The 19,626-nt window shown below is 50.2% G+C and overlaps 1 protein-coding gene across 1 annotated transcript; it reads right to left on the bottom strand.

Annotated features, from left to right (window-relative positions):
• Positions 1-8,076: 8,076 nt before the first annotated feature.
• Positions 8,077-9,330, bottom strand: LOC127305398 (uncharacterized). The gene is made up of 2 exons (XM_051335815.2): positions 8,688-9,330; positions 8,077-8,612 (listed from the first exon to the last, which is right to left on the bottom strand). The coding sequence occupies exons 1-2, from the start codon at positions 8,904-8,906 to the stop codon at positions 8,232-8,234; spliced, it is 600 nt and encodes a 199-aa protein (XP_051191775.2). The 5' UTR covers positions 8,907-9,330; the 3' UTR covers positions 8,077-8,231.
• Between the last annotated feature and the right edge of the window lie 10,296 nt (positions 9,331-19,626).

The following is a 19,626-nucleotide window of genomic DNA, read 5'->3' as shown; positions in this document are numbered from 1 at the left end:
CACGCTCCGCTGCAGAAGCCAACTCAGCTAGGGGAGAGGGGTTGTTACCTTCGTGCTCGGGCTCGGGCTCGGTCTCGGGGCAGTCCTGCGGGGGCGGCGGGGAGGAGGAGCGGGGGGCGCGCTTGGGGGAGGACTCGGGCGAGGAGGCGTAGGGGGAGCCCGGGGCGGGAGGAGGAGGGGGGCCTGGCGCGGGGGAGGAGGGGGCCTGGCGCGGTGGTGGTGGAGGCGAGGCGGCGGCGGGGACGGCCTTGGCGCGGCGGCGGCACGCGGGGCAGGCGGCGGCGACGAGGCGAGGCGGCGGCGGGGGCAGGCGAGGCGAGGCGGCCGGGGGGGCAGGGCGGCGGCGACGAGCGGCGCGGCGCGACGGGGGCGGGGTCTCGGCGGCGGCGGCGCAGGCAGCTGGTGAGGAGCGTGCGTGGCTGGTGGGAGGCGATGTGTGGTCGGGCCGAGCCGCGCGCGTGGATAAGGCAAACCAGCCTTTGCCGAGCGGCACACCTTTGCCGTGTGCCTAAGGCTTTGCCGTGCGCCTCGAGGCTTTGCCGTGCGCTTCCGCACGGCAAAGGCTTCTTTGCCGTGCAACAGAGCCTTTGCCGTGCGCCTCTGCACGGCAAACAACTCTTTGCCGTGCAACAATGTCTTTGCCGTGCGCTTTGGCACGGTACAGTTATTTTTTTACCATTTTAATAATCGGTAAAATTCAAATCTATTTCAAAATTATATTAAACATGTCTTTTAACATGTATATTGTTTAATAATGTAATTATCATGATATTTTAAAAGTACCGGGATGGACCCTCGATCGAAGAAATCTAGGGGTAGAGACCGCCGTTATCGGGGGTATACCGGAGGCTACAATGTGCCAAAGTGTGCCAAACCTATCTTTCCATGTGTATATGTACTAAACAAAACTAAACCTACCAAAAAGTATGTTGGTGGAACCCCGCGCGGAGAAATCTAGGGGGGTAGACCCCCCGAGGCACGCAGACCGCCGTTTTCGGGGGGGAACGACCGCCGGGGCACCGGAATGCCACCAAAACTTGCAAGTGGACCTAGGATATGTGTCAAAGTGTGTTGGAAGGTGTGATTCACCAAATGGTGCAAGGCATAGCTCCCATGTGTGACATTCCTCTCTTTCGGGCGATAACACTAGGAAGATTCCTCAACTTGTAGGCTGAAGTGTCCCGCTGCGGGTATACCGGTGGCTACAATGTTCCAAAGTGTGCCAAACCTAGCTTTCCATGTGTATATGTACTAAACAAAACTAAACCTACCAAAAAGTATGTTGGTGGAACCCCGCGCGGAGAAATCTAGGGGGGTAGACCCCCGAGGCACGCAGACCGCCGTTATCGGGGGGGAACGACCGCTGGAGCACCGGAATACCACCAAAACTTGCATGTGGACCTAGGATATGTGTGAAAGTGTGGTGGAAGGTGTGATTCACCAAATGGTGCAAGGCATAGCTCCCATGTGTGACATTCCTCTCTTTCGGGCGATAACACTTGGAAGATTCCTCGACTTGTAGGCTGAAGCGTCCCGCTGCGGGTATACCGGAGGCTATAGTGTGCCAAATGGTGCCAAACCTAGCTTTCCATGTGTATATGGCCTAAACAAAACTAAACCTACCAAAAAGTATGTTGGTGGAACCCCGCGCGGAGAAATCTAGGGGGGTAGACCCCCCGAGGCACGCAGACCGCCGTATTCGGGGGGGAACGATCGCCGGGGCACCGGAATGCCACCAAAACTTGCAAGTGGACCTAGGATATGTGTGAAAGTGTGGTGGAAGGTGTGATTCACCAAATGGTGCAAGGCATTGCTCCCATGTGTGACATTCCTCTCTTTTAAGCGATAACACTTGGAAGATTCCTCGACTTGTCGGCTGAAGTGTCCCGCTGCGGGTATACCGGTGGCTACAATGTGCCAAAGTGTGCCAAACCTATCTTTCCATGTGTATATGTACTAAACAAAACTAAACCTACCAAAAAGTATGTTGGTGGAACCCCGCGCGGAGAAATCTAGGGGGGTAGACCCCCCGAGGCACGCAGACCGCCGTTTTCGGGGTGGAACGACCGCCGGGGCACCGGAATGCCACCAAAACTTGCAAGTGGACCTAGGATATGTGTCAAAGTGTGTTGGAAGGTGTGATTCACCAAATGGTGCAAGGCATAGCTCCCATGTGTGACATTCCTCTCTTTCGGGCGATAACACTTGGAAGATTCCTCAACTTGTAGGCTGAAGTGTCCCGCTGCGGCTATACCGGTGGCTACAATGTGCCAAAGTGTGCCAAACCTAGCTTTCCATGTGTATATGTACTAAACAAAACTAAACCTACCAAAAAGTATGTTGGTGGAACCCCGCGCGGAGAAATCTAGGGGGGTAGACCCCCGAGGCACGCAGACCGCCGTTATCGGGGGGGAACGACCGCTGGAGCACCGGAATACCACCAAAACTTGCATGTGGACCTAGGATATGTGTGAAAGTGTGGTGGAAGGTGTGATTCACCAAATGGTGCAAGGCATAGCTCCCATGTGTGACATTCCTCTCTTTCGGGCGATAACACTTGGAAGATTCCTCGACTTGTAGGCTGAAGCGTCCCGCTGCGGGTATACCGGAGGCTATAGTGTGCCAAATGGTGCCAAACCTAGCTTTCCATGTGTATATGGCCTAAACAAAACTAAACCTACCAAAAAGTATGTTGGTGGAACCCCGCGCGGAGAAATCTAGGGGGGTAGACCCCCCGAGGCACGCAGACCGCCGTATTCGGGGGGGGAACGATCGCCGGGGCACCGGAATGCCACCAACACTTGCAAGTGGACCTAGGATATGTGTGAAAGTGTGGTGGAAGGTGTGATTCACCAAATGGTGCAAGGCATTGCTCCCATGTGTGACATTCCTCTCTTTTAAGCGATAACACTTGGAAGATTCCTCGACTTGTCGGCTGAAGTGTCCCGTTGCGGGTATACCGGTGGCTACAATGTGCCAAAGTGTGCCAAACATAGCTTTACATGTGTATATGGCCTAAACAAAACTAAACCTATCATAAAGTATGTAGGTGGAACCTCGCGCGGAGAAATCTAGGGGGTAGACCCCCCGAGGCACGCAGACCGCCTTTATCGGGAGAGAACGACCGCCGGAGCACCGGAATACCACCAACACTTGCAAGTGGACCTAGGATATGTGTCAAAGTGTGTTGGAAGGTGTGATTCACCAAATGGTGCAAGGCATTGCTCCCATGTGTGACATTCCTCTCTTTCAGGCGATAACACTTGGAAGATTCCTCGACTTGTAGGCTGAAGTGTCCCGCTGCGGGTATACCGGTGGCTACAATGTGCCAAATGGTGCCAAACCTAGCTTTCCATGTGTATATGGCCTAAACAAAACTAAACCTACCAAAAAGTATGTTGGTGGAACCCCGCGCGGAGAAATCTAGGGGGGTAGACCCCCGAGGCACGCAGACCGCCGTTATCGGGGGGAACGACCGCCGGAGCACCGGAATACCACCAAAACTTGCATGTGGACCTAGTATATGTGTGAAAGTGTGGTGGAAGGTGTGATTCACCAAATGGTGCAAGGCATTGCTCCCATGTGTGACATTCCTCTCTTTCAAGCGATAACACTTGGAAGATTCCTCGACTTGTCGGCTGAAGTGTCCCGCTGCGCGTATACCGGTGGCTACAATGTGCCAAAGTGTGCCAAACATAGCTTTACATGTGTATATGGCCTAAACAAAACTAAACCTACCAAAAAGTAGGTTGGTGGAACCTCCCGCGGAGAAATCTAGGGGGTAGACCCCCCGAGGCACGCAGACCGCCGTTATCGGGAGAGAACGACCGCCGGAGCACCGTAATACCACCAACACTTGCATGTGGACCTAGGATATGTATGAAAGTGTGGTGGAAGGTGTGATTCACCAAATGGTGCAAGGCATAGCTCCCATGTGTGAGATTCCTCTCTTTCGGGAGATAACACTTGGAAGATTCCTCGACTTGTAGGCTGAAGTGTCCCGCTGCGGGTATACCGGAGGCTATAGTGTGCCAAATGGTGCCAAACCTAGCTTTTCATGTGTATATGGCCTAAACAAAACTAAACCTATCATAAAGTATGTAGGTGGAACCTCGCGCGGAGAAATCTAGGGGGTAGACCCCCCCGAGGCACGCAGACCGCCTTTATCGGGAGAGAACGACCGCCGGAGCACCGGAATACCACCAACACTTGCAAGTGGACCTAGGATATGTGTCAAAGTGTGTTGGAAGGTGTGATTCACCAAATGGTGCAAGGCATTGCTCCCATGTGTGACATTCTTCTCTTTCAGGCGATAACACTTGGAAGATTCCTCGACTTGTAGGCTGAAGTGTCCCGTCAAGGGTATACCGGTGGCTACAATGTGCCAAAGTGTGCCAAACCTAGCTTTCCATGTGTATATGGCCTAAACAAAACTAAACCTACCAAAAAGTATGTTGGTGGAACCCCGCGCGGAGAAATCTAGGGGGGTAGACCCCCGAGGCACGCAGACCGCCGTTTTCGGGGGGGAACGACCGCCGGAGCACCGGAATACCACCAAAACTTGCATGTGGACCTATGATATGTGTGAAAGTGTGGTGGAAGGTGTGATTCACCAAATGGTGCAAGGCTGTGTGGCCGGCCTCTTTTTCAGGCGATAGCACTTGGAAGATCCCCCGAACGCGATTTGTTTACTCCGAAACCCTGATATGTTGGAGGGGGAGTAAGGACTTAGAGTGATCGTATAGCAAAAATATGGTATAAACATTGCATTAATCAAGATGTGGTACTTGTCATATTTCAAGAATAAAATGTAAGCATTAAAATAAGTACAATATAGAAAGAAAAAGGAGAAAATACTACAAGGCACACGACAAAGGAAAATGTGCACGGCAAAGCAGCCTTTGCCGTGCGACTGTGTAAAGCGCACGGCAAAGCAGCCTTTGCCGTGCGTGTGGGGCCGGCGCACGGCAAAGGACCTCTCACGGCAATGCCTTGTTCCCTTTGCCGTGCGTCTTTTCATTGCCGTGCGCTTTCCTGAGGCTTTGCCGTGCGCTTTGTCTTTGCCGTGTGCCGTAGGTCCTCTTTGCCGTGCGTCGCTCGTTGCCGTGCGTTTTTTGTTTGCGTTGCACGGCAAAGTTTTCTTTACCGTGTGCCAGCACACGGCAAAAGGTGGATGCACGGCAACGAGCTTTTTTCCCGTAGTGAGTTCTTGCACCTATATATCCCTGGCTTTCACAATCCTCGCCTATTTATAACGAAACATGACTTTGCATTCTAAGTACTAGTCTGCTCATCTAGTTTAGCCTTGCAATCACGCTAGTAATGATGTAGTCTGGTCTGGTCATGCAATTTTGCCCTCCAGTCACACATGTTGATGTAACTTCACATATGGTTTATGTCATTTCCTCATACAAACCAATATAAATTCAAGGATGCAGCACAACAAATGTGTTCCGAACACACATTAGTGATGTTCTGAATACTGTATGCGCAGTTCTCCGGCGGGTTCTTGAAAAAAAAACGGTGTACCTATCTCTTCATGAGTTCTAGATGGATAACGTGGGAAAAATTCGGCATGAACCATAAACATTTAAAAATGGTGAGTATTTACAAGCTAGGCATATCAGAAGAATGGAGATTAGGAGTGCAGTTACAAAAATGATGCTAGATGTAAAAAAAACCACTCTGTAACATGCTAAAGGAATCTGAACATTCAAACATCCATAATGCATGAAGTGTTTTTCAGCGACGGAGCATGCATGGCAGTGCAGGTCGACTTCTCAGATGAATTCATCAGTGCTTCTTCTGAATGTACTGAGAAGTCGAGCTTGTATAACAAAGTGTTGAAAAGTACAAAGTAGCAGTAATGTTGTTGTGGCTTAAGGAAGTTGGAATGCGTTTTTGTTTTCCCAACTAATCATGCGATATTTCCTGAGGGACACGGTCCATTGCTTTTCTCTTCCAAACCTTTGTTGTTTGCTCTTCCCGGCCGGCAGTTCAGTTGCCTCCTCGGCGGTGATGTAGCTGAGGTTCTCCCGGAACAGTGGGTTGTGCAGGAGGTGCTTGTCAAAGCCCTTATCGAGGAATCGCTTCAGGAAGCTGAGCTGGACCATCCTTGCCCACTTGGAGACCCTGAGCGCGCTTCGCTGGCTCGATGACGCCGGTATCAACTCCTCATCCGAACTCTCGCCTCGTTTCATGTTGGCGGCGATCTCCTGGAAGATGAACCCTATGCTTGTTGAGCTTCTTGTTTTCGTCACGGGTGCCACTTGCGAGGCCAGACACTTTGCTCTCGAGCGCCTGCATGTCCTCGGGCGAGGCATGCCGCGTCAACCTAAGCTCGGCGCAGACGGCCAGCGCCTCGGTGGAGGACATCTGCAGGGCCGGGTCACTAGTGTCGAGTATATTGGCGAGGTCTCGGGTACGTCATAAAGTCACCGCCGAGGGCGGTGAGCAATAACGTCCACGCGGACATGGCTGCGGTCAAGACCACATTGTTGGCCATCATGTTGCGTGTAATCATGATCACGCTCCAGAGGGCGCGGAGAGATGCCCCGACGTCCTGCGGGCGCCGCGCAGCGGCGAAGGTGACGGTTGGCGAGGCAGTCGATGGCGGCTACCACCTTCGCGGCGGCGCCGTCGGACGGCGTCCGCAACGTCTTCACGAGGGCGTGGAGGTGGAGCGTGTTCGTGAGGATTTCCATGGAGCAGTCGGCGCTGGCACCTACATTGAGCGCGAGGAGGCCGATGGCGCGGTACGCGAGGACGGCCTCCCCGGCGGACCCCTTGTCGATGGAGGCTCTGCAGCGGTAGAATATGGTGAGGTAACGGTAGTCCACCTTGTCCATCGGTATGAAGCCCTCGAGTAGGGTGATGAGCCCCTCTAGGCCTGCCTCGCGCTTGCAGCGCCGCTTCATTCTCGTGGAGGTTGTTGATGCATATGTCCACCGCGTCGAGCTCGTATGATCCATCGTTTCCAAATTCTGCACAAACAAATGGCCATCTGAGTTAATTAAACGATTTTCAAGTTAGGTCATGCAAGTAGTAGAAACTTTGAGAAAATATATGAATCTAGGGCTACTAGCAGTTGACTGGGGCGAATTTTTTTTAAATAATACGAATTTTTTATATAATTCCAGGAATAGCGCGCGATTTCAAAAAATTCCAAAAGTGTGACTCAGTCGGTTAGCTACTGACCGATCGGTCAGTAGCCAGCCGATTACAAGTCGGCTGCTCAGCCCCTGGCAGGCCCAAAAGTAATTGGTCGATAGCTGACCAATTGGTCAGCTACTGACCAATTGGTCAGCTACAGACCAATTGGCCAGCCACCCCTACATGGATTTAGTTTACGTTTATTACGAGGGATATCTGCTGGCACTTCTCCCCATTATTTTCCCGCCATATCTTCTCCCGCTCCCGTTCACACCGCTGTATTTCCCTCCCGCCAAATTTATCCCGCCACCCTTCCCGCCACTTCTTCCCGCCACCATCTCCCGCCAAATTTATCCCGCCACCCTTCCCGCCACTTCTTCCCGCCACCATCTCCCGCCAAATTTATCCCGCCACCATCTCCCGCCAAATTTATCCCGCCACCATCTCTCGCTATATTTTCCCGCCACGCTCTCGGATTTTTCCCTATAAAAGCAGGCATCGACACTCATCGCTGCACAAGTGCTTCTATCTCTCTATTTTTTCTGTTGGCTCACCCTTAGCCATCATGAGTGTGCCGTGCTCTGACCAGGAGTTAAGGCCGGTGAAGGCGAAGGCTGCAAGTTTGCCCCCGGGTGTGACTGCGGAGCGGTGTTGGTGCGGCCGTCTTGCTAAGGTTAAGCAGGTGGAGGATTTCTCCGATTCGTTCGGCATGAAATTTTTCATGTGTGCGAGCTATGAGCATGATCCACCCTATAGTTCAGCTTCATCGTCCACCAGGCCGCCGGGAAGATGTGAGCGGGAAAAATTAGGCGGGAAAAAGTGGCGGCAGATTTGGGCGGGAATAAATGGCGGGAAGATTGAGCGGGAAAAATTGGGCGGGAAAAATTGGCGGGAAACAAACGAGCCAAAATTTCTGACACAACATTTTTGCGGCAAATTCATTTCACATTAGTACTAAAACTGAAATTAAGATACATTGCAGCTGAATTTAAAATACGGCTTATCACTACAACAGAATTTAAGATACAACGACAAACTATAACTGAAATTAAGATACATAGCCAGTAGGTCACATCACTCTACTTTCCCTGCGTCCACCGTGGCCATTTTCCAGACTTGTCGCCGCGTTCTTCTGCCACTTGCGCCTCAGCAGCTCTTTCCCTTAGTCTCTTTCTCTCCGCTTCACGAGCCTCCTTACGCACATCTTCCTCTGCAAACCTACGTGCAGCCTCATCATCCATCCTCTTCTGATTCACCTCGCGATTACGAGCTTGTTCCGCCCTTAGTTTCTGTATCTGCCTCTCTCGCTCTGCCTTTTCATTTGCACGAACCTTTTCTCTACGCTCCTCCTCAAAGAACGTTGCCCACGCACGCCGGTGTTTCTCCTCAACCTCCTGGCGCGCCCAATCTGGCTGCTCCGTGTCTATCCAGTGAAACCATTTGCATAGGGGCGGGGGAGACTGCAACACAAATAGTAACATTAAATCACATTCATAAATAAATTTATGCCTACATAAAATTATGTCGAAACATACCGGCGGCCTGGTGGACGACGAAGCTGAACTACGGGGTGGATCATGCTCATAGCTCGCACACATAAAAAATTTCATGCCGAACTGGTCGGAGAAATCCTCCACCTGCTTAACCTTAGCAAGACGGCCGCACCAACACCGCTCCGCAGTCACACCCGGGGGCAAACTTGCAGCCTTCGCCTTCACCGGCCTAAACTCCTGGTCAGAGCACGGCACACTCATGACGGCTAAGGGTGAGCCAACAGAAAAAAAAACAGAGATAGTAGCACTTCTGCTGCTATGAGTGTCGATGCCTGCTTTTATAGGAAAAAATCCGAGAGCGTGGCGAGAAAATATAGCGGGAGATGGTGGCGGGAGATGGTGGCGGGAAGGAATGGCGGGAAGAAGTGGCGGGAAGGGTGGCGACAAGGGCAGGAGGGAAACACGGCGGTGTGAACGGGAGAGGGAGAAGATATGGCCAGAAAATAATGGGGGAGAAGTGCCAATAATAAACCTAAAAATCCATGCAGTGGTCGGTCGGTAGCTGACCAATTGGTCGGTAGCTGACCAATTGGTCAGCTATCGACCAACTACTTCTGCCCTCTGACAAGCAGCAGCAGCCGACTGCCAGTCGGACTACTAGTGACCGATCGGTCAGCTGCTGACCGACCGGCACTAGTAGAAAAACGCTCATCTATACCGGTTCCAGAGGGCCATTCGTACCGGTTTTGCAACCGGTACAAATTATTCGGCACTAAAGCCCCCCCCCCTCTTTCGTACCGGTTGCTTACGAACCGGTATAAAACGGGCCTCCACGTGGGCCACCAGGAGAGCTCAGGGCTAAGGATCTTTGGTACCGGTTGGTAATACGAACCGGTACCAAAGGTTCCCCCCGCGGCAGGGAATTTTCCCAAATCTCTGCCGCGGCAGAGAATTGGCTTTTTAGGGTTTTGGAGAGGTTTAGGGATATCGGTTTGATTCATATCGCGTCGATGCACCAGAAACGCGTTTGGGTTTAGGTAGTACATGAAGATCAAGATGATGCATAGCAAGTTGGTGCATATAATATAACACACATGTTATTGCACGAGATCGCAAATTAAGTAGCACTATGCATGAAGATCGATCTTCATGCATAGTGGTGCTCTCCGAGGCGTACTCTATATATGTCTATTACATGTAGCATAGTGGTACTCTTCGAGTCAACGATATATGTAACATGTACATCTTCATTCATTGTGGTGCTCTGCGAGTGGTGGTATGACGTCCCGAAGGAAAAATCCCGCCAATTCCTCGCCTATTGCTATGAAGCGGTCATCGATTGAGAGCTTGTTCCGCTTTCTTGCCAACTATAAAAGAATAAGATACAAATGAATACATGAAACAACTATTACTGAAACTCAGCACAACTTATGATAACAAAACAAATTTGTGAAGATTGTTTTTGTACCTCTTTATTTCTTTCATTATTCGTTCTCTCGTTGACAATTCTGCGGATGTACTCGCAAACGAAGAATCCACAGAGATCGGTCCCCGGAGGTTGTTGCGGGCATTTCTTTACAAGAATATAATTCAATCAAACAATAGTCAAGTATGATAATTGAAAGGTGTGTGGACCTAGGTAGTACTACTTACTTTCGCACGCCATCGCAGCTTCGGTGGCCATTCACGGGACGTATCTTCCTTGATGAAAGTTTGCCATACGCTGCTCGACAAAAGAAAATGCATAAAAGAGTCATCAATTAGTTCAAAGCAGGAAATTAACGAAACAAACCGATAAGAATTAAAATTACCTTCGAGCATTCAAAAACAAGACACGTATAGATCCTTTTCTTTGCTTAGTGAGTCCAAGACTTCAACTTCTCCAATTTCCAAATTGATGACGAGAAGAATAAAGTGAAACCTACGCACGTTTCAATATGTAGTCATTAGTTAAAATTTTGACATACGGTGAGCAAAATATAATGTGTTATAAGACAGTAAGACTCACTCGAAGTTGTAAGGCCAAAGTATTAGCTTTTTGTCACGTTGTCGCTTCAAAAACCTTAGCAAAGTCTGCGGTGTATCCTTGTTATAGAGGGGATCATCTATGGTTTTGACATGCATTGTGTTCGGGTCAATGAACCCAATGTCTGTGATATCGTCCCTTTTGCATTCGAGCATCTTCGATCCGCATAATATAGCGCACAAAAGATTATAATCTGCAGACAATGAACGACTTCTCAAATTAAATAAATAAATCACTTACAGACAATAGCAACTGATGATTGATTTGTCGAGGGCCCGGAGATTGTATAACTGAAAGAGTTCGGCGAAGTCAACGTTCACACAGTACTCCGGGAAGTAGTGCTCTTCCCTAACTCGCACCATGATAGTCTCGATCCCTTCCTTTGAGGCCTTAAGGTACCACGAATGCAAGTTACGCATACATGTTGGTACCTTCCCTGAGATTCTCGACCAAATCTTTCCCTTGAACAAACTGATATGCTCGTTCAGCTAAGGCGTAATCGGTTGCGTCTTGTCGAGAACTTTGAACGGTCTTCCCGTCAAACACCTTGAGAGGGGCGACCGATTGAACGGGTTGTTGTCCGAGCTGGTAGACACCGTGTATCCCTTTTATCTCCCCGATACCCGATTTAACGGGTTTTGTCGCCTCGATCATCTTGTCATACGACCTTTCAATAGAACGCGCATAGTCGGATGGCGGCGATGGTACAGGGTCATATAGATTGTCAACGGTACGCACAACTTTCTCCCGATCTAGTGTCTTCTCGAAAGGTATCTCTGGCACTTTCGGTGCAAAAATTTCTTCACCTCGGCCTGAACGGCCTCCGCGTTTTCCTCGGAGTTTTTTCCCAAGGTAACTTCTCGGGAGGCGGCAGTTGTTTCTCCTTTCTAGCTTTCTTCCTAGGCGGCGTACCGTTCCGCTTAACGGACGCTGTCTTACGCGGAGGATCTCGAGATGGTGGACTCACGCTGGGGTCCCTCTCGTAGGTGTGGACTTGGCTGCTCACCAGGACTGCCACCAGGGAGGAGTCGATGGCATTTGCTGCTCATGTGTAGGAGTCGGTGGCCTTTGCAAAAGGACGACGTACTTCTTCGGCCATAGGGCGAAACCGTGCTTGACATCGCCCAGTGTCCTCTCATCTTCACCTCTAGGAATATCAAGCTCCACTTTTTCAAACCCCGAAACAACTTCATCCACCCCGACACGAACACAACCAGGTGGAATGGGCATATGATGGTGCATTGCTCCATCTTCACTTGGGTACACATAGCCGACCGCCACCTTAACGTACGCGGTCCTGATTAACATATGTAGCTCGCAATCTGTCTTCTCCGTGACATAATCCACGGGGTAGCTTCCTCCACATCCGTCAAGATGCGAGGAACCGACATCGCTTCTTCGCCGAGATGGGGCAGCATCGGCTTGTGGATCCTGTAGAAACAGCGGCTGATCGGGTGCCCTCTGATTTCTCTCAAGAGCCTCCACCCTAGATAACAACTCCGTTACAATGTCGGCGTCCTTCTTCTTCTTTCGCAAACGGCTTCTATAAGTGTCGGCGCTGTCCGGCCACGCTTCCTTCATGGTGAGACCTGGGCGAGCACGGACCCGGCCCACAAGTTCCGGGTTCCCCAGCGCGAGAGTCAGCTCGACATTCTCCCGATCCGGAATGTACTCTCCCGTTCGCACCATTGCAATTGCATCTACAAGCTTCGGAACAATTGCCTCAATTTTTTTCCTTCCATTTTCCCTGCGCAACGATCAACCCTGTCTTTGGGTCCAACCCTGCCCCATGAGCGAACAACCAGAACTTGGACCGTTCGGGCCAGTCCCATGTCTGTGGAGTGATTCCATGATCCATCAGTTTATTCTCAAACGCTGTCCACTTCGAATGGCACTCTTGTAGCCACCTGACCCCAAATGATGCGGAAGTTTCTTCTTTGCAGCATTTTCGGTATTTTTCTTCGATCGGGACACAAACTTAGACGATTTCTTATACTCCTTAAATGCGGCCCGTTGATCTTTTATCTTCACTAGATTTTCGGTATTATCATCGAATACTGGATCTTCATTCTTATATTTGTCCCATAAATTTTTCTTGAAGCTCGAATTGTATGGCCATCTTCTTCCATGTCCATTCCTTGACTTTATCCTTCTGGCCTTCCGTCATGTCTTCCGGTAGGCTGAACTTTGTCAGTAGCGTTTCCCAAAGAAATTTTTTCATGCTGTCGTTGACATAAGTAGCACCACTCTCCGGGTTCTTCGGCTTATGCCACTCTTGAATGCTGATCGGTACATGGTCCCTAACAATAACTCCGGATTGACTTGTAAATTTGCGGCAAAACTCCTTGGGCTCCACTGGTTCACCATTAGCCTTGAATGCCGTGAGGGCTAACCTGCCCTCGCCCTTTAGCACCCGCGTCGGGCCTCGTTTTGTTCTAACAGACTTGCTCGATGATCCAGAAGGCTAAAAGAAAAAATTATTCGTTAATAAGTGCAATACAAATAAATGAATGCATCTAGGGATGAACACAGACTAATTGATACATAGATATACACCTCGCCGGAGTTTGTGATGGACACTTCATTGTCTTTTCTAACTTGTTCAGACTCAAGTCCCTCGCCAAAATCATTCAGAAAGTCGGGGTACTCGTTGTCATCTCCATCGTCGGGTTCCGGACCACGGGCACTCTCATAGATCAATCGCTGCACCGCTTCTTCCCCCTCCTCATCTCGGACGAAGGTGCCGTCCTCCATACCTCAATGTCACTGCAAAATTAAGAAAGCAATTAATAGCATAATCATGTGAAATACAAACACATATGCCCTCCTTTTGAAATGAATATGCCAAACAAAAACACAAGCATGCCCTTAAGAAAACTTAGTTGTGGTACTTTCTATCTATCCAGATTTCACCTTGTGATGTTCATATGTTTATGTACTCGGCGCTCCTCCTCTCGCTCTTCTCTCTATGACACGGCGGCACCGCCACGGACTCGGCACCGCTACAGACCCTAACCCTAACACTCGGCGCTCCTCCTCTCGCTCTTCTCTCTATGTCGCGGCGGTTTGTGAATATTCCAAAATTTGGGGAAATCTAAAATTTGTTTCAAAGTTGCCACTTTGCATGCTTATATTAAGAGTTTGACTTTGAATCAGCAAGGTTGACTTTAACCAAGTTGTTCACTTTTATGAGTACTATTGATCTGGGCAAAAAGATTAGCAAGTTTAGTTTAGAAATAGTTAACCAAAGGGGCTCAAAGTAGGCATCATATTATTTTTGGCAGATTTGACCATTAGCATATGTCACTTAGGTTTTTTCACTTTCTTCCCTTTTTCTTTGATTTTCTTTGACCCAAATGGTGTTGTGTTGTGTTGAAATGGTATAGGGTTGTGTTTTAATAATTCAAACCAAGAAAGTATGGCCTTTGCTCAAATTTGCAAATTGGCCATACACTCACATGTACCCAAATGTTGTTGTCTTGTGTTGAAATGGTATAGAGCATGGCAGCGGCACGGCAGCGACAGGGCAGCGGCACGGCAGGGCACGGCAGGGCAGCGGCACGGCGCACGGGCAGGGCAGCGGCAGGGGCAGGGCACGGCAGGGCAGCTGCACAGCTCACGGGCGGGGCAGCGGCACGGCAGCGGCAGGGGCAGGGCACGGCAGCGGCAGGGGCAGGGCACGGGCAGGGCACGGGCAGGGCACGGCAGCGGCAGCGGCACGGGCAGGGCACGGCAGCGGCAGGGGCAGGGCACGGGCAGTGGCACGGGCAGGGCACGGCAGCGGCAGCGGCACGGGCAGGGCACGGCAGCGGCAGGGGCAGGGCACGGGCAGGGCACGGCAGTGGCACGGCAGCGGCAGCGGCACGGGCAGGGCACGGCAGCGGCAGCGGCACGGGCAGGGCACGGCAGCGGCAGCGGCACGGCAGCGGCACGGGCAGGGCACGGCAGCGGCAGCGGCAGGGGCAGGGGCATGGGCGTGGCGTCTGCGGCATTTCGTCGAACACCCTAAGGGTGGTGTCGACGGCCGCAGAGTGCGGCTTGGCGTCGTCGGCGTGGGCGTCTGCGAGCGTCGGGGAACGGCGGGGCGTGCTGAGGCGACGCCGGGCACGGCGGGGCGTGGTGAGGCGAGCGTCGGCGGCGCCGACGCCGGACAGTGCGAGCGCGCGTGCGAGCGGGGAGGGAAGAAGGCCGGGAGGGAGCGGCGGACTTACCCGCGGGGCGCGGCGACGGCGACCGCGTGGCTGCGGACGGCGCGGCGTGGCTCGGATGGCGGCGCGGCGTGGTTCCGATGGCGGCGCGGCGTGGGTGCGCGGCGGTGCGGCGTGGGTGCGAACGGCGGCACGGCTAAGTGTGTGAGAATGGAGAAGAAGATGGCCGCGGCTAAGTGTAAAACACAGGAAACACCTGTGGTACCGGTTGGTACCACCAACCGGTACGAAAGGCCTTTCGTACCGGTTGGTGGTACCAACCGGTACCAAAGGTTTTTTTTTGGTTTTTGTTTTTCTTTTTCTGGTTTCTGTTCTTTGCTTTGTTTCTTTTCTTTTTCTTTTCATTTCGTTTCTTTTTCTTTTGTTTCTTTTGTTTCTTTTCTTTTTTTATTTTATTTTCTATTTCTTTTCTATTTCTTTTTCTGTTGCTTTTCTATTTATTTTCTTTTCTCGTTTCTTTTCTATTTATTTTTTCTATTGCTTTTCTATTTATTTTCTTTTCTCGTTGCTTTTCTTTTTCTGTTTCTTTTATTTTTTATTTTCTTTTCTATTTCTTTTCTATTTCTTTTTTCTCGTTGCTTTTCTATTTTTTTTTCTGATTCTTTTCTATTTATATTTTCTTTAGCTTTTCTATTTATTTTCTTTTATTTGCTTTTTCTTTTCTGTTTCTTTTCTTTTTTTATTTTCTTTTCTATTTCTTTTCTATTTCTTTTTCTCGTTGCTTTTCTATTTATTTTCTTTTCTGTTTCTTTTCTATTTATTTTTTCTATTGCTTTTCTATTTATTTTCTTTTCTATTTATTGTTTCTATTTCTTTCTTTACACTCCCGCCACGACGCCGTTCGCGCGGGAAAGTTTCCCGCCTCGACGTCGCGCAGGAAACTTTCCCGCCACGACGTCGCGCAGGAAACTTTCCCGCCACGACGCCGCGTGGGAGAAAAAGGCGAGAAAGAAAGGGCGGGAATAAATTTTTATTAAGATTGAACTCGAATTAAATGTACATAGCTTAAATGAAAATTAAAGTTACATGGCCAAATTCTACCGTTGGAGTCATTCGGTCATACTCGTGCCTAGCCTGTAGTAGTCGCCACTGTAGTCGTCGTAGTCGCCGTCATCATCGTCGCTGGCATCGGGGTCGCGGTACTCTCCGGTCGGCGGGTGAGCACGCGTGGGCTGGGACTGAGGGTAGCGCAGGCGGGGGCCACGGTAGGCCATGACGCCCTGGAGAGTTCGGCCGCGCCACCACAGCCGACGGCCGGCCTCGTTGAAGTTCGAAGGAGGCGGACCGCCCTCCTCATGCCTGGAAAGCGCCCTCTCACGCCGATTGATGAAGAAGCTTTCCCAAGTCGGGCTGTAGTCGGGATGCCACTGGGGATTCCTCCGCTGCTCTGGCGTGAGCTCGAAGTAGTAGTGGTTCGTGATGGCCATCTCGCGCGCCACACCTAGAGGGACTGGAGGGACCGGTACGCCTCCGACGCTTAGCAACCAGCCGGTCGGGACGCGGTAGCCCGGCGGGCAGGGGTAGTTCGAGGCGCAAAGCGCCTCCGCCTCCCGGGGGGTTAGAGATGCGATGGAAGCCATGGGAGAGAATGATGAGGTTTGCAGATATGAGTCTAGATGTGATATGTAAATGGTGGCCAAGCCTACATATATATAGTGAAAAAATGGCGGGAAGACAAAGGCGGGGAACCGGTGGAAAGCGTGGGAAGAAAATAGGCGGGAAGACAGAGGCAAACCTTTAGTACCGGTTGGTGGGTGCAACCGGTACTAAAGCTGTCGGCAGGATAAGGACGCCCTGTCGGTGGGATAAGGACGCGTGGGTAACCTTTAGTACCGGTTGGTGGGTGCAACCGGTACTAAAGCTGTCGGCAGGATAAGGACGCCCTGTCGGTGGGATAAGGACGCGTGGGTAACCTTTAGTACCGGTTGGTGGGTGCAACCGGTACTAAAGCTGTCGGCAGGATAAGGACGCCCTGTCGGTGGGATAAGGACGCGTGGGTAACCTTTAGTACCGGTTGGTGGGTGCAACCGGTACTAAAGCTGTCGGCAGGATAAGGACGCCCTGCTCGATGAGATAAAGTATGTAGCGCACGACGCCCTGTCGGTGGGATAAGGACGCGTGGGTAACCTTTAGTACCGGTTCGTGTCCGCAACCGGTACTAAAGCTGTCGGCAGGATAAGGACGCTCCGCCTATAAAAGGAGCATCGATAGACCATGGGAAGCAGCTCAACAAGCCAACATGGATGGAGAGTTTCATCACCATGGATGGAAGAAAGGGTTGGGAAATCTCCGTGGCGGAACTTGTCGAAGATGCCCTTGGTGCACACGCCCTATGGCATCTTCGAAGTTCCGCCTCGGAAAAATTTCCTGCAAGCCCGTGGAAGACTCCATCTCCTCTAACAATGTTGCGGAAAGGGTTGGGAAATCTCCCGTGGCGGAACTTCTCGAATATGCCCTTGGTGCACATGCCCTATATATGGCATATTCGGAAGTTCCGCCTCGGAAAATTTTTCCTGCAAGCCCGTGACTTAACTAGTAAAACAAGCCAACCATCTCCATTGTTAATATCTTACATACAGTAACATCATTACACAAAAGTGATTTCCATATTGAGATACACAAGTTATACTCCATCTCCTCTAGTCTTCTCGAGTTTTCTTCGCCCGTTTCCCTTTCTTCTTATCGCGACGCAACCATGGACAATCTTCATTGTTTAAGATGATGCTTGGGTCAATTTTTACCTTGAAGGGTGGAATATCGTCAAACTTATTATAATCTTCTCGACATGTCCTTGTCTTGTCCTCTACTCCCACGATGTTTCTTTTTCCTAAAAGAACTATGTGCCGCTTTGGCTCATCGTATGATGTGTCCTCTTGCCTTTCTTTTCTTTTTTTCGGTTTGCTAGACATATCCTTCACATAAAAAACCTGAGCCACTTCACTGGCTAGGACGAATGGTTCGGTGTCGTACCCAAGATTCTTGAAATCCACTGTAGTCATTCCGTACTGCGGGTCTACCTGTACCCCGTCTTTCAGGTTGAACCATTTACACCGGAACAAAGGGACCTTGAAATTAGGTCCATAGTCAAGTTCCCATATCTCCTCTATGTACCCATAATATGTGACCTTGTTCCCATTGCCATCTTCTGCATCAAAGCGGACACCACTGTTTTGGTTGGTGCTCTTTTTGTCTTGGGCGAAAGTGTAAAATGTGTTCCCATTAATCTCGTACCCTTGAAAAGTCGATATAGTAGAAGATGGTTGCTTGGCCAACAAGTACAGCTGCTCGTCATCGGTGACATTCATGAGACGTGTTTGCAACCAACCGCCGAAAGTCTTCATGTGTTCTCCATCAATCCAATCTTCACGTTGCTCCGGGTATTTAGAGCGTAAGATCTCCTTGTGTTCCTCTTTGTACGGAGCCACCAAGATGGAATTAAGTAGAACTGTGTAGTGTGCTTGAGTGAAAGAATGTCCGTCCATACACGTTGCTGATTTCTTTCCTAGCGTGCCTTTTCCACGCAGTCTCCCCTCATAGCGCGATTCAGGAACACCGATCGGCTTAAGGTCAGGAATAAAGTCAACACAAAACTCAATGACCTCCTCTGTTCCATAGCCCTTGGAGATGCTTCCTTACGGCCTAGCACGGTTATGAACGTACTTCTTTAAGACTCCCATGAATCTCTCAAAGGGGAACATGTTGTGTAGAAATACAGACCGAGAACGCCAATCTCTTCGACCAGGTGAACTAGGGAGATGTGTCATAATATTGAAGAAGGATGGTGGGAACACCAACTCGAAGCTGACTAGACATTGGACCACATCCTTACGTAAATTTTGTAGAGTAAGTGGATTGATCACCTTCTCGAGAAATTGCATTGAGGAACGCACCTAGCTTCACAATGGGTACTCGAACATTTTCCTGCAGAAGACACATCAATGCAACCGGAAGTAATTGTGTCATAATCACTTGGCAGTCATGAGACTTTAGGTTTTGAAACTTTTTCTCCGACATGTTTATTATTCCCTTTATATTCGACGAGAAGCCGACGGGACCTTGATGCTACTCAGGACTTCAAAAAGATCTCCTTCTCCTCTTTGGTAAGAGCATAGCTGGCAGGACCTTGATACTTCTCTGGATTCAGGTTGTTTCCTTCGTGGATACTTTGCTGGTCCTGCCGTGCATCCGGTGTATCTTTTGTCTTCCCATACACGCCCAAGAAGTTTAGCAGGTTCACGCAAAGATTTTTCGTCACGTGCATCACGTCGATTGCAGAGTGAACCTCTAAGAATTTCCAAAGAGGGTAGCTCCCAAAATATCGACTTCTTCTTCCACATGGGTACGTGTCCGTCAACATCATGCGGAACAGATTGTCCGCCGGGACCCTTTCCAAAGATCACTTCTAAATCCTTGACCATATCATATATAACTTCCCCATTAGGGCGGGTAGGCTTGGTTCGGTTATCTGCCTCACCTCCGAAATGCTTTCCTCTCTTTCTTACGTGATGTTGTTTTGGAAGAAATCGACGATGCCCCAGGTACACATTCTTGTTTCCCAAATAAATACTATCAGTCTCACCTAAACAGTGTGTGCATGCATTGTATCCCTTGTTTGACTGCCCTGAAATGTTACCAAGAGCAGGCCAATCATTGATGGTTACAAATAACAACGCTCGTAGGTTAAATTCCTTTTGTTCATGCTCATCCCACACAGGTACACCTTCGTCACGCCACAACTCTAAAAGTT

Source organism: Lolium perenne, chromosome 6 (genome assembly GCF_019359855.2).
Source record: "Lolium perenne isolate Kyuss_39 chromosome 6, Kyuss_2.0, whole genome shotgun sequence".
NCBI lineage: Eukaryota > Viridiplantae > Streptophyta > Magnoliopsida > Poales > Poaceae > Lolium > Lolium perenne.
The sequence above is the reverse complement of the archived record's forward strand: the minus strand, read 5'-3'. Positions and strand labels throughout refer to the sequence as shown.

Coding starts and splice junctions, on each gene's coding strand:
- LOC127305398 (XM_051335815.2), bottom strand. CDS start 8,906: ATGAGTGTGCCGTGCTCTGACCAGGAGTTTAGGCCGGTGAAGGCGAAG. Junction 8,613..8,687: donor CGTCGTCCACCAGGCCGCCG/GTATGTTTCGAC, acceptor TTTGTGTTGCAG/TCTCCCCCGCCCCTATGCAA.